At 37.8% G+C, this 13,514-nt stretch overlaps 1 protein-coding gene across 4 annotated transcripts in view; it reads left to right on the top strand.

Moving 5' to 3' along the window:
* Nucleotides 1-13,514, top strand: part of LOC131067543 (uncharacterized) — a 111,452-nt gene that overhangs the window by 44,121 nt on the left and 53,817 nt on the right. For 3 of the 4 annotated variants that reach the window (XR_009111837.2, XM_058002604.2, XM_058002625.2), the window contains exons 9-13: nt 1,176-1,226; nt 1,420-1,500; nt 1,938-2,009; nt 12,075-12,137; nt 12,407-12,559. Coding sequence is in view for 3 of the 4 variants with exons in the window: in XM_058002604.2 (XP_057858587.1) it covers nt 1,176-1,226; nt 1,420-1,500; nt 1,938-2,009; nt 12,075-12,137; nt 12,407-12,559 (420 nt within the window). In the remaining variant the exon portion in view is untranslated. The remainder of the gene's footprint in view (nt 1-1,175; nt 1,227-1,419; nt 1,501-1,937; nt 2,010-12,074; nt 12,138-12,406; nt 12,560-13,514) is intronic. The other variant, XM_058002613.2, reaches the window with a different exon arrangement.

Raw genomic sequence — 13,514 nt, 5'->3', positions numbered from 1 at the left:
CATGAAACAACCCAAAAGAAGACAAAAACTCAAACTTTGCCTCTTGTAGGCATCAGGTCTTGAGGGTGCTCCTGCACCATTTCCTAACAGTCCATGCCAAGGAAAAAGAAAGTTGGAGTGTATGTGTTCTTCTTGTCACTTGGGCTTGAGATCAACAAGTAATTCTTTGAATTCTTTGAAGGTTATAGCAAGTGGTTTGGCATTTAAAAAGGGAATAGTGGATCTCCAATTTAGTAGTTCGACGAAAAGAACTACAGCAAGTACTGAGACCTTTCTTGAGTTATCTGGGTTTAAACTACTTGACTAGTTTGTCGAGTGGGACTCACTTGTTTTGATTCCATGATGTTGTTCATTGTGACTTCTGACTATGTTTTGCAGCTTTAGTGTTGTTTGTTGTTTCATGGTACCTTTGTGGAGCTTCTCTGCTCCTTTATCTAGCTTTTGTCAAAGGGTTTGGGCACTTTCAAAAATCCACCTTTACCAATAATGTTAAAAAAATAAATTTGTGGTTCTTAAATTCTATGTTAAGTTGAGACTATGGATTGACTATTAATTTTTTTCTTCATGTTTTTAGTTTCTTTTTACTTTGTTCTTGTACTTGGTTTTATCCAGCCAATACACATCCTATCATCACACATCCATGTATTGCATAGTCATACTAATGCAGACTGTAAATATAAAGTTTTGGTGGTATTCTCCTTTCATATACATTAATTTCTTTTAATCTCTGCGTACAACAAGATGAACATTAATACAAAGGACTCCTTTGGTTCGAGCATCCAACGTGTATGATTTTTTACTTATTTTGAATCTCAAATAGAAAGTTTACTAATTACAATTACATGAATTGAATATTTTTCTTAACCTGTTGTTGTCTTTATCTAAGATAAAACAGTGGTCTGTATCAAATACTATGTTTTATGGGCTATGTATATTTTGTACATACTACATAGCTACAAAGTATGAAATTTCCAGTGGCTGACGAGTTAGCTGAGAATTTGTGTACCTGCCAATTGACTTGAAGAAAAAAGGCTTAAAATATCATGACTCTACTTTATTTTCTTGCATGCTGTACTGTACACCTTTTTTAAATATGAACTCCCTACAACTTAATAGGTGATCTGCTCAGCCATGTATATTGAGGAGTAGCATTTTTACTTTTCGGATGAACGCAGATTGATGCCATATCTGAAGCAGTTGAACAGCGGATTCAAGCTAGCGATATGGTAAAATTTATAAACTTTGGTATTCTGCCTTATTATGTAGTTCTTGTTTTTCTTTGCCTTATATTGTATTTACTGTTCTCATTCAAGGTATACTTGTGTGCTCAAATGCATAGCAATCTTTGATGTCAGCCTATTTATCACAGCGACTTTTGGGAAATTTCCATAATATTTAGTGCAAAATTGATTACTTCAGGTGTTTATCTTTGGTGGTGTGGGACCTATTCATTCTGATGTTTCGGTGGCTGGAGTTGCAAAAGCTTTTGATGTTCGCTTGGTGAGATAATGTCTCATTTGGACTTTGTTATCTTGAGCAATTTTGTATGATTGTATCTATCAATAAATATATTTCAAGTTCTTTTTGATTATCAAGACTTTCAGAATTTTTCATAAACAAGATACTCAATTGTAAATCTTTCATAGAGAAGATACTTAATCAGGTTCTTAAAATGGAATGATATCATAGGCCAGATATTACTCTTTTTGGTTGAAAGTACACCTACATTGTGGTTTTCATTTCCCTTAAGAATGGTTTATGTTGATAGTTTTCTATAACTTGTGATCATGAAAGTCAATATGAAATGATGCATTTTTGGAAAAGTTATTAGAGGGATTGTGTAAAATTAAGTGTTAATGTGACATGCTCTTATTCCTGATCCCTTATGTGACAATGGACAAGATTATCATAATAAAAATTCTTTATATTGTTTGTAGGCACCTGATGAGGAATTTGAAGAGTATCTTAGACAGTTTGTAGGCTCTGATTATGCTGGTGATCAGAATGAGGTGAGCTTAGTGAAAGCAAACTTACCATGCACTTAATTAATGTGCTCCCAAGTTATTGCTACTTGTTGACTACCAAAAAATCATGGACTATCAATTGATTTGTACCCATGCTAGACATATATGCAATCTCTAAATCCTTTGTTATGGGAAAACACTTTAATTGCAAATCGCTAGCTTGATGCTTTAAAGTTTGTAGCGACCTATATATAGTATTATAGCTTAATTAAAATTAAAACATGTTATGACCCAGGAATTATAAAAGTTAAAACCATTAGGGAACCTGAAGACTTCGAACATCAGTGACAGATGTCTGCAATTGTGTTACTGGAAAATATATTCTGACATCTCCTTATTTATTTAACAAGCAGGCATTCAAGTTGATAATCTTATGGGCCCTTATCTGTATAACATTTTCTTTTTAAATACTCTTAAAAAAATTCTTGTTCTTGAAAGAGAAGCGCAGCTGGTCTGTGCTGTGGAAAGTATTTAAGAGACATGATGACGCCAGCTTCTCTTACTGCTTCTTATATGCCTTAGAGAATGGTCTAAAGGGTGGGTGATCATTATTCTTAATAATATCTTACAAGCATAGCATGTGCATGGTTTGGTAATAATGATTGGGAGCATGGTTAGAAACTAAGGAAATCCATTTCTGCTTCTGGGAGGCAACCATATAGTTTAGAGTCTAAACTTTAGACATGCTTTGATAATAGTGAACTAGGGGCATGTCTTTTTTCTGTTTTGGTATTTGCATGATTGATTAATTCAATAATGAAGTACATATAGGCAATTGCAAAGACCATGTTTCTAAACGAAACAATCGTTAACTGAAGCTAGAAATAGAAACAGACTAATCTAACTAAAAATACATTAGTGACCATCAAATAAGAAATGTGCTAATATTACTTTAATACCCTCCCTCAATGGTCAATCTATCGACTACACCAAGTTACCCCCTAAATTTTACAGACTTGTTCGGGCTCAGAGACTTGGTGAGGATGTCTCCAGTCCAATCCTCAGTTGGAACATACTGCAACTGTATTGATCCATCTGATACAATCTTTCAGATGAAATGACAATGAAGCTCAATTTGTTTGGTCCGTTCATGGAAGAGTGGATTTTTGGCAAGTTTCGACACTCCTTGATTATTACAGAACAAGGGTGAAGGACCAGCTTGAGACATTTGCATGTCAAAAAACATCATTCGAAGCCAAACTGCCTCACAAGCTGCTGTGTTCCGATATTTTGCTTCGGTCGAGGAAAGAGCTACTATCTGCTGCTTCTTGTTGGTCAATGTGACTGCATCTGTGTCCAAACTAAAGACTTACCTAGAAGTAGACTTTCTGTCATCAACAAAACCTGCCCAATCCAAGTCTGTAAAACCAATGAGCCTAGGGTCTTTTCTTCTGCTATACAGAGTGCCAAAGTCAGGAGTGCCCTTTACTTATCTCAACACATGCTTCGTTGCAACCCAATGTTCAGCTATAGGGGTTGTCATGAAGCGAGATATGTAGCTCACAACATAACTGAGGTTGGGTCTAGTGGTGGTGAGATATGTGAGGTTGTCCACTAGTTGGCTGAACATTGATTCATTCACTACAAGTGAATCCGATTTGGCTGATAGTTTCAGCCCTTTCTCCATAGGTGTAGATGCAAGTTTGCAATTGTGCATTTGAAACTTATCCAACAAACTCTTGGCATCCTTTGAATGAGAAATAAAAATGTGGCCATTTGTCTGCCAAACCTCTACACCGAGACAATAATGTAGAAGTCCCAAGTCTGTCATATCAAAGGATTGGCACAAGTTCTGTTTGATCAGCTCGATCAAATGTGCTGCACTACCAGTGGTGATCAAGTCATTAACATAGATGACAAGAAGAAGGATATCGCCACCAATATTGTTGACATACAGATTGGGATTGGAAGGACTCCTCTGAAAGCCCTTGATCAACTAAATACTCATCAATTTTTATGTACCATGCTTGAGGAGCCTGTTTGAGGCCATAGAGTGCTTTTGGCAGTTTGCATACCTGCTGTTCTTTATCGACAACCTTGAAACCAGGAGGTTGCGCCATGTAGACCTCTTCTTGCAACTCACCATTGAGGAATGCACTCTTGACGTCCGTTTGATGGACTTTCCATCCATATAGGGCTGAGATAGCGAGGGCAAGTTGAATGGTGCTCATTTTGGCTGTGGGAGCAAAGCTCTCCTCATAGTCGATGCCCTCTTTCTGCAAGAACCCTTTGGCTACTAATTGAGCCTTTTACTTATCAAGAGTTCAATCAGCCTTATACTTGACTTTGTACACCCATTTGCAACCAATGGGTTTCTTCCCAGGTGGAAGATCGGACACAATCCAAGTGTGGTTCTTTAGGAGACTATGATGTTTAGCTTCCATATCCTGTTCCCACTTAGGTGTTCCTTTAGCCTCTGAATATGTCTGAGGCTCATACACACTGTGAATGTTGGCCGTAAGAGCAAAGTTAACAATGTTATTATGCTTGCTCTTGCTTCTAGTTGATCTACCCTCATTAAGTTCATCATCATTAAGATTAAGAATGGTCTTGGCCCACCACTTAGGCTGGAGAGTAGAAGCACCAACATCCAAGTTAGGAGGATCAACTTCACTTGGGGTGCTTGAAACAAAGTCATCTAGATGCAGATCAAAATTTTCTTGAGGAAAGTCGGGTGGTGCAATATCATGCTCGGGAGACTCCACAACTTTAGCGTTTGAGTCATTTGAATCCCTCCCATCAAGTAGACCTGAAGGAAGATGAACACCCAAATCCTTAGCCTTCAAAGGCTGATCCTTAGGGCTCAAAACAGGAGAAGGGAGCTGAAAGGGCCCTTGTTCTTCATCAAATACAACATCACGATTGAATATGAGACGGTCAGTGTCTACATCAATCAACTGATAAGCTTTGTGGTTATCATTGTAGCTCGTGAACATGAGTTTCTGGCTCTTGTAATCTAGTTTTGTGCGCTTGGCATGTGGAATCCAAACACAAGTATAGATCCAAAGACCTTCAAATGACTGATTTTGGGCTTCCTTCCAGACCAGGCTTCCTTCCAGACCAGGCTTCCTTTGGGGTTACCTTCTTAATGGCTCGGGGGAGATCGGCTCAGAAGATAGACTGTAGTGTAAACTACTTCAGCCCAAAATTTCCTTGGAACATTTATGTGTTCCAACATAGATTGGGTCATCTTGATGATTGTGCAGTTTCTCCGCTCAACAACATCATTTTGCGGAGGGGTGTAGGGTGTGGTAAGCTGACACTTAATTCCATGTGTCGCACAGAAGTTGGAGAAATCAAAAGAACAAAATTCCCCCCCCCCCCATTGTTTGACCTAAGAGTTGACTATTTTTCCACTATGGCTTTAAATTCTGAAACATGCTAAACACCTCTGATTTGTGTTTAAGAAAAGACACCCACATTCTTCTACTAAAATCATTGACAAATAATAGAAAATACCTGGATCCAGTGATTGGTGGAGTGTTCATCGACCTACAAACATCTGCATGTACCAGTTGCAAAACTTTGGAGGCTCTTCAAGAATCACCATTTGAAAATGGAGTTCGATGTTGCTTTCCAGCTTGACAAGCTCTGCAAACTTCATGATTTTGAGTTTGAATCTTAGGTAACCCAACAACCAGACCCTCTTGAACTAATTGAGATAGTGTACATTTAGGTGGCCATAGCACTAATGCCAGAGATTGCTTATGGAAGAACTTTTGGCTGCCATGGCGAGCTCCTGAGAATCACCAATATCAATAAGTTTATAAAGACCACGATCCTCAAGGCCAACAACAACTGTAGTGCGAGTCTCTTTGTCAACAATGCTGCACTTGTGCAAACTAAGGACGACATCCAGTTGTGGAGAATGGCTCATGATATAACTAATTGACAACAAATTGAGTTCCATCCTTGGGACAAAGTATACATTGAGAAATATCAAGTTTCTCCCTCCAGACGTGATCTGAACGTTGCCCTTTCTGACAACAGTATACTCTTCGCCTCCTCCAAAGATCATTGAATTAGTGAAAGGCGTGCATTTTGTAAATCAATCTCAATGAAGTGTGAAGTGCTGAGAGGCGCCAGAGCCAATGTACTAGGCAAATAATTTCACGTGATCCGATGGGAGTTTGGCCATGAACGCATAGAAGGCAGACTCCTTTTGGTCAAAATGCGTGGAAGCATGGCCCTTCTATTGAGACCCTCTTTGTCTAGATTGCATAGATGCCGGTCTTTTCTTGCAATCTTTCTTCATATGGCCATACTCATGACAGTAGTTGCATCTACCGAACTGTTAGTACTGGTAGGCTTTTCATTAAAGTGTTCATATTGCCATACTTATGAAGAAAGTGTTAAATAAAGTGTTTATAAGATTTTGGTAGGCTTTTTAGAGTTATGACCACCATATCTTCCTCAATTTTTGACCAATCGCCTCTAGTTGATCGTTGATATCCTTTATCTTCATTAGATGCTCCTGGAAGGACATCTTCTCATCCATCATGATCGAAAAGAGCATGTTTTTTAGAAGGAATGCTTTGCTCTTGTCTGACGTTTTATGGAGATCCTTCAAGTGGGTCTAGATCTCTGTAGCTATTTTCTTGAAAGGGACTTGTGGCAGCTGATTGTCAGTGACAGATAGTTTGATGAGCATGACAACTTCACGATTGCGCTCATCATACTTGTCCTGATCTTTGCCGGCGATGGTAGGATGAGGTGTAGTACCCAACACAACTTTGTCCAAGCACTGATACTTGAAGATGGTGAGCATTCGTTGTTTCCAGGTGTTGTAGTTGCGGGTGTTGAATTTTTGATTGCTCTCTAGCATAACATTTGTCAAAGACGCCATTTTGCATGCTTCCTGAAGCACAAAAAAACACTATTGGTTGCAAACTCTAATAACAGATTAGAAACTGACGAATTTTGTGCACACAGAGCCCAAGGCACTGAAAAATGCAATCAAACACGGATGTCGAGGCACAAATTTTGAGGCGCAAATCCCAAGGCAGTAGGAAATTTTGTTTAACAAACACAAATCTTGAGATACAATGTGCAGCAAAAACCCTAATTGTTGCCGAACAAGCCGACGATTTTTTTTTTTTTTTAAATAACTACTGCAATAAAAAAAGTTGAAACCCTAGGGTGGGAAAAATTTGTTGGAAACCCACAATTGAGAAAAAAGAGCGCTAAGGATGTCCTAGCTGCACTCAAAAACTTTGAAAAAGATCGTGACTTTTAGAAAATTGTGTCCGCTACTGAACCCACGATTTTTTTGTTAATTTTTTTTCAGGCCGGGCTTAGAAAATGTTGGAAAATCCCGTCGTGAGTTGGGCGTATAAAATGCCGAAAAATCATGTCATGGTTTGGGCGGAAAAAAATCTAGTAGCGCAGAATAGAAAACGTGTGTAGTAACAAATTGTTTGTGCCGTGATTCTGAGAAAAGACGGCGCGACTTACCAAATCACGAACGTGGGATTCAAACATTGCCAAACAAGAGAATAAATGAAAACAACAGAGGTTGTGTGGGTCGGAAAAGAAACTCATACGTAGGTGCTGGAAAATGACCCACGATTTTCACGAAAGTGGTCGCGAAATAAATCCTCAAACAAGAGCGCGAAAACCAGAGAAAGAAATTTCATGTGAAAAAACTCACAAATTACGAAGTTTGAAGGCGCCTGTAATGTCCCCTTCTCAGTGATGTGCATTCAGTGGTCCATTGGCCTATTCCAGAGACCCATAGGCTATGTGGAAAGGAGAATTAGGGTTTCCAACTTTTGTGGAGTTCTGCTCAAGCTTTTTAGGGTTTACTAGGAGGGAATTCTTCAGTTCTGTCTATGGTTTCCTTTTGAGTATTTCATGAGCTCCGGGGTGGCATAACATGCATTTGATTCTTTGGTGAAGTGAGAACTTACTATTTTTAGTAAGTTAGGGTTTGGCTGTTTGGGTGATGCTGTCTTACTGAGCTTTCCAAGCTCTTTCTCCGGGTGCGTAGATCATGTTTTTCGGAGGAGTATTCCATGACTTACTATTTTTAGTAAGTGGCAGTATTGAGCAATTCTATTTTTAGTAGTTTGGACAGGGTCCTGATGCTGTAGCAGTTCAGTGGTCTTCATTGCTCAGCTTCATCCTGGATTTTGTTGATAATCAACATTGGAGTCCTAAGTGATTTAATTAAACATTATTTCCTTATCCTAAGGTTTAATATTTAATTATTTTATTACTGATTAATGTTATATTGGGCGACTTAGGAAAAAACATATTTATATCTAATATCAATGTTATATTTTCCTAAGTTAGGCATTGAAATTTGAAGAATGCATTAAGTTATTGTTGAAGACTTAGGCAAGTTCGAACTTATTTAATTATTGGTTAAAATGCAACTTGGGCGCCCACCTTGGGAAATGAAATGAAATGTCATTTGGACGCCATGTGATAGTGAAATGAAATGCAAATTGGAGAGGTGAATTTGGGAGCATTTACATTTGAATTTCAGAGGGAAAAAACTATAAATACAGGTGCTTGGCCTCCCATTTGGACATCTTGAAAAATTGCATCGTTATGCTGCCATTTTGGCAACTGAAATCTGAGTTTCGAAGTGAGCCTTCCTAGCTAAGTGCAGTTTCGTACTTGCAAGACAATACCTAGCTGTTTTACCTGACCTTTCAATGATATTTGCGAGTTTGTTGAAGTGTGGGATTGCTGGTTCTACTGTAGTTCAAGTTTTGGTGTGTTTCCAGGGTGTTGGGGAAGTCATGGCTGAAGCATATTTTCATTTATAAGTTTTCGTGTGACCTCCTGCTGCTTCTGGGTATTGGCTCCTTGGTTTTCGATGTCCTAGGCGATTCTTCCTGTAAGTTTGCATTGGTTTTCGTGGTGTATTGAAATTTATCTTGCAAATCGAATTTATGCTTTGGTACGCCCTATGCTGGAGGTGCTTTGGGTTGTGTGTCTTGGGTTTGGGGCATTGTTAGTTGCTGTTTATCTATTCTATCCTTATCGCCTTCTTTGTATCTTTCATTTGCATCTGGTTTGGGGGTTTTCCGTCAAGTATAGAGAAAGATATGAGTGATTTGGTGGGTTTTCAGCTTGCTGTCATAAAATTACAAATTTCCAGAAGTTGGTGTTTGGGAGTGCCTTTCGTAGTGTGAGTAGGTTAGTTGATTTGGGAGTGATTTGAGGTGTTTTTGGGTGAGTTTGGAGAGAGAATTGAGCATTTCTTAGTTTCTTGAAGTTGCTGGTCTGCATGTTATTGATCCTAGGATTTCATGAATTCATGTTGAAGGTTCTTTTGGGAGTTAGTAACTATTTGAAGAAATTTATCAGCATTGGACAGCATTATTTCTCTATTCTATCTCTCTATTTTATATTGTAAGGTTAAGTAGTAGTACTACTAACCATTTCTGGATTGGAAGCATTCCCATTGGAAAGTGGAAGAGGCTGGCTTGCCGCCTATATTTTGATATTTGTTACTCAGTCCTCCCGCTCCATAAGCGGTTGAGTGATATCTGTTTGTAATGGTCCTCCTGCTACATAAGTGGTTGAGTGATGTTTGTTGTAATGATCCTCCTGGAGCATAAGCGGTTGAGTTGAGCTTGTTTGGTGTATTCAATCCTCCCGCTGAAACATTGCGGTTGAGTGATTCGTGTTTTGGGAGTGTTGCTTTCTTGGCTGGTTTACCGCCAAGCTTCTTGATTCAACCGCTGGATAAGTGGAAGGGGCTGGCTTGCCGCCCATTATTGTATTCAGCACTTCAGCAGGTTATTACTAACGATCCCCTGCTACCGTATGCTCTCACCCTCCTAGTCTAGGCTCTCGGTGATCAAAAGGTGTAGGGTTCCCTTTAGTTGTTTGGATTTCATTATTCTAACCCTAATGGGTGATTGGTGTGATTGTAATCTTGCTATTGAAAAATAAAAAAAATTAAGGGGAAAATTACAGTGCCCAAGAATTTTTAATTGCTCTGATACCATATTTTGGTAATTGCATGATTGACGAATTCAATAATGAAGTACATAGAGGCAATTACAAAGATGATGTTTCTAAATGAAACAATCGTTAATTGAAGCTAGAAATAGAAACAAAGTAATTTAACTAAAAATACCTCAGTGACCATTAAATAAGAAAGATGCTAATATTATTCTAATAGTTTTGGATTTTTGACAACTAAATAAAAGCAAAAGATTCACTTTATTTAGACCTAGCTGAGGGATGGTATCTGAGTTAAAATCTCTAGTTTCTTTCATTATGGTGTTGGATATAATCTTCAGAAGTATCTGCATCTCATTTCATTAATGATTAGAACAAAGTCTCTCGACAGCCTAATCTCTCTGCTATTTGGTCATTTCTTTTGGTAACATGTGTGTGTAACTCTCTAGGTTTTCTTGGTCAACTCTATTATTCTTATTTCTTATATCCTTGAAGCTTTTGTAGCCCTTCTGTTATGCGATGTAAATTTATGTAAAAATGTGATCTTTAACACAAGGATATATTCATATGCATTTAATTGACTCTAATTTTTAGGTGTCAGGTTATAATGTTTAGCAATGAGAAGAGATTCACAGTAATAGATAGGCATTTTTATGTTCCGTTCTTTAAACAAATTCTCTTGACAACGTAATCTCTCTGCCATTTGGCAATTCTTGATAATATGTGAGTGTAATTTATCTCTGTTCTGTCAAATATTTTTTCATTTAAAAAATCGATTGCTTTTGCAGATTTTCTGGTGCATAATGAAAATTTATGACCTCTTAGACGTAAGGACATATTCATATGCATTTTAATTGATTCTAATTTTTTAGGTTTCAGGTCACAAGGTATAACTGAGGCAGTTCTGCACTGTTCCTGTTCATTAGGTGGGATTTAACAAAATATTCACAATGAGAGAAACTACTCGATAGATAGAGATTTAACTTTCTATTCTTCTGTTCAACCAGAACGGACATTTTTCTTGATGATCACAGGGACCCAGCTGTTCCCTCTGGACGACTCTCATTCATAAAGCCATGTTTTTATGGTTATTGCACCAAGCCCTTTCCCCCAAGCACTAACTGTTTTTGCTTTCTTTTTATCAGATGGCTGTATGGTACACATTGCAGTGTGGACTTTGGCCACACAATTTGGGAATTCAGATAATGATCTATAGGTATTATTGGTAAATAATATGGAACATGATATATGAAGAATTTCTGATTTCTAGTTGGGCACAACAATATACATGATAAAGTGGCAGTGTCTGTTGGACAAGGCGGTCCATTATGGGTATTAGCTGAACTTATAACATGTCCTTGTAGGCATAGTTATCCCTTTGGACAATATTTGAACGAGTGGTTGACAATGTCACATTCCGTTAATGCTCAAGTTGTCTTGCATGCACACTCTAATATTATAACTGCTTATGTTTTCAAGGTCCAGGTAACTGTTATATTATTTGCTTGTTTTGTCTTTCTGTATTTCCCAGGCTAATATCTTAAGTGGCGAGGTTTCATCCTTACTAAAGGATTTATTAGTAAAGTTATATCAGTTGCATTTTGTCCCTACTACAGTTTACCTCAATGCCATACCATTGACTGCATTGGTTTAGACTACTGACAATAATGGCAGTTTGCAGAGCAAGATGGTGTATTATATGAAATTACTACATAAGGTATAGATAGCATCTTGGCTCTTACTTTGTTTAGATGTCTGTGTTATTTTTGAGGAATTATTGAATTAGCCAAATATGGCTTTGTCCTAGAAGTTTACGCTAGAAATTTTCCTCACCACTCTTGATGTTATATATTTTCATACCATGGTTTAACATCTTTGAATCTATTAATAATAGATATATCACAAGTATTTGAATCTCTGCAGCTGAATTTGAGTTGGCTTTTAATCCCATTGCTAGTAAGTGGGAAATAATATGTGTGAATAAATGCCATTTATAGATTCTTTTCTAGGTGTTCCATTTTGTTTAAGCTATCCTTTTGCTTAATCTTAAGAGAATTTTAGTCCTAAAGTTATGCATGTTTTAGATATTAATCTGCTAATGTAATTTTTTCCCAATGCTTAAACCAGATGGCTCGGCTACCTGAGGGTATAACTGAATTGTTGCACCATGATGAGCTACCTGTTCCTCTGGTGAGTACTTCTAAGATGATAAATTGAGCTTCTCTTGCTCAACTTCTTAAAGTTTCAATTCTCCCCAACAGATCCCACATCATTAATAATCTTCTTATAAGAAATGGTTCTGCTAGGTATCTGTAATGAGCACCTTTTTTCCTTATTACATACAATAATTACACTTATGAATTTGTATCCTTTGTTACATCTAGAACCTTGCATATGCATGAGAACATTTTAAAATGCCAATGACCATGATAGGTATCTAATTGTATTGCATTTTGTAGATCAAATGTCGGAATGTTATTGTTCTTTCTGCAACAACTGTTCCTGAATTGGACCTGCAGTGGGACTGTTTATTAGAATTGCAAAAAGACAACAATCTTTTGCAAGTGAAGCCACCTTATGTGTCAAAATACTTGCGGACAACAGTCGCAGAAGTAAGTCTTGAACTTTCTGGTATTTTGTATCATATGTTAAATTATTTAGAAGAATACATGCATGTTCCATGAAGCCACTTAATAGCGTGTATAAATCATCATTGCTAGCCTGTGGTTACACATTTGAGGGGGGCTAACAAAACAATATATTAGGTTCTTTGGTACAATATGATGCTGATATCAAATTTAACCATAATTACAGGTGTTGCCTGGATTCACCCAGACTGGTGAAAAAAATTAAGAAAAAAGATAATAAAAAAATATAAAGTGTTAATCTGACATATTAGTTACTTCAAAAAAAAACTTTCAACCTCTCAATGCTTGTTTGGGTTTATGACATGCCCATCTAGGATTTAAAAAAAAAATGAAAATGGTTTGCGCCATGAAGGTTTGTGGTTTTGAAGGTCTTCATTTGGACTTGGTGGTGGGAGCTTTGACTCTTGACCTCGCCTTGTATCGTGACAGGGAACACACTAGGGGTGTTTGCCCCTAGACCCCTGCAAGTGGTGCTGCTCCTTGACTCTATTGGGGGCGCTGCCCCGTACTGTCTCTTGACCCCATTGGGGGCATTGCCCCCAAACCCTTGCGAGAAGCACTGCCCCTTCACCCCATTGGTGCGTTGCCCTCAAACCCCTGTCAAACTATAAGTCTAAGCAAGTAATATGCCAATGATGAATCATGATCATTAAATCTACAAAATGCATTTCCCCTATTGCAAATATCTACATCTGCACAGTCAAAGCCACAATCAAGGATAATCTTGTTTCATACATTGGACAACTTGTTTAGTATAAAAGGATTGCCATGGGCAAAGTTGGCATGTTACAGCCATTGTATTGCTGAATATAAGTCAAGTCATAGTTGGCAAGGAATGCCATTTTCATAATGCAAAAATGTATCATCATGCCTTGCACAGACAACTCATAGAACAATCCCATCTATTACTATCCTAGCT

This window comes from Cryptomeria japonica, chromosome 5, assembly GCF_030272615.1.
Source record: "Cryptomeria japonica chromosome 5, Sugi_1.0, whole genome shotgun sequence".
NCBI lineage: Eukaryota > Viridiplantae > Streptophyta > Pinopsida > Cupressales > Cupressaceae > Cryptomeria > Cryptomeria japonica.
This window is presented reverse-complemented; position numbering and strand designations above follow the sequence as displayed.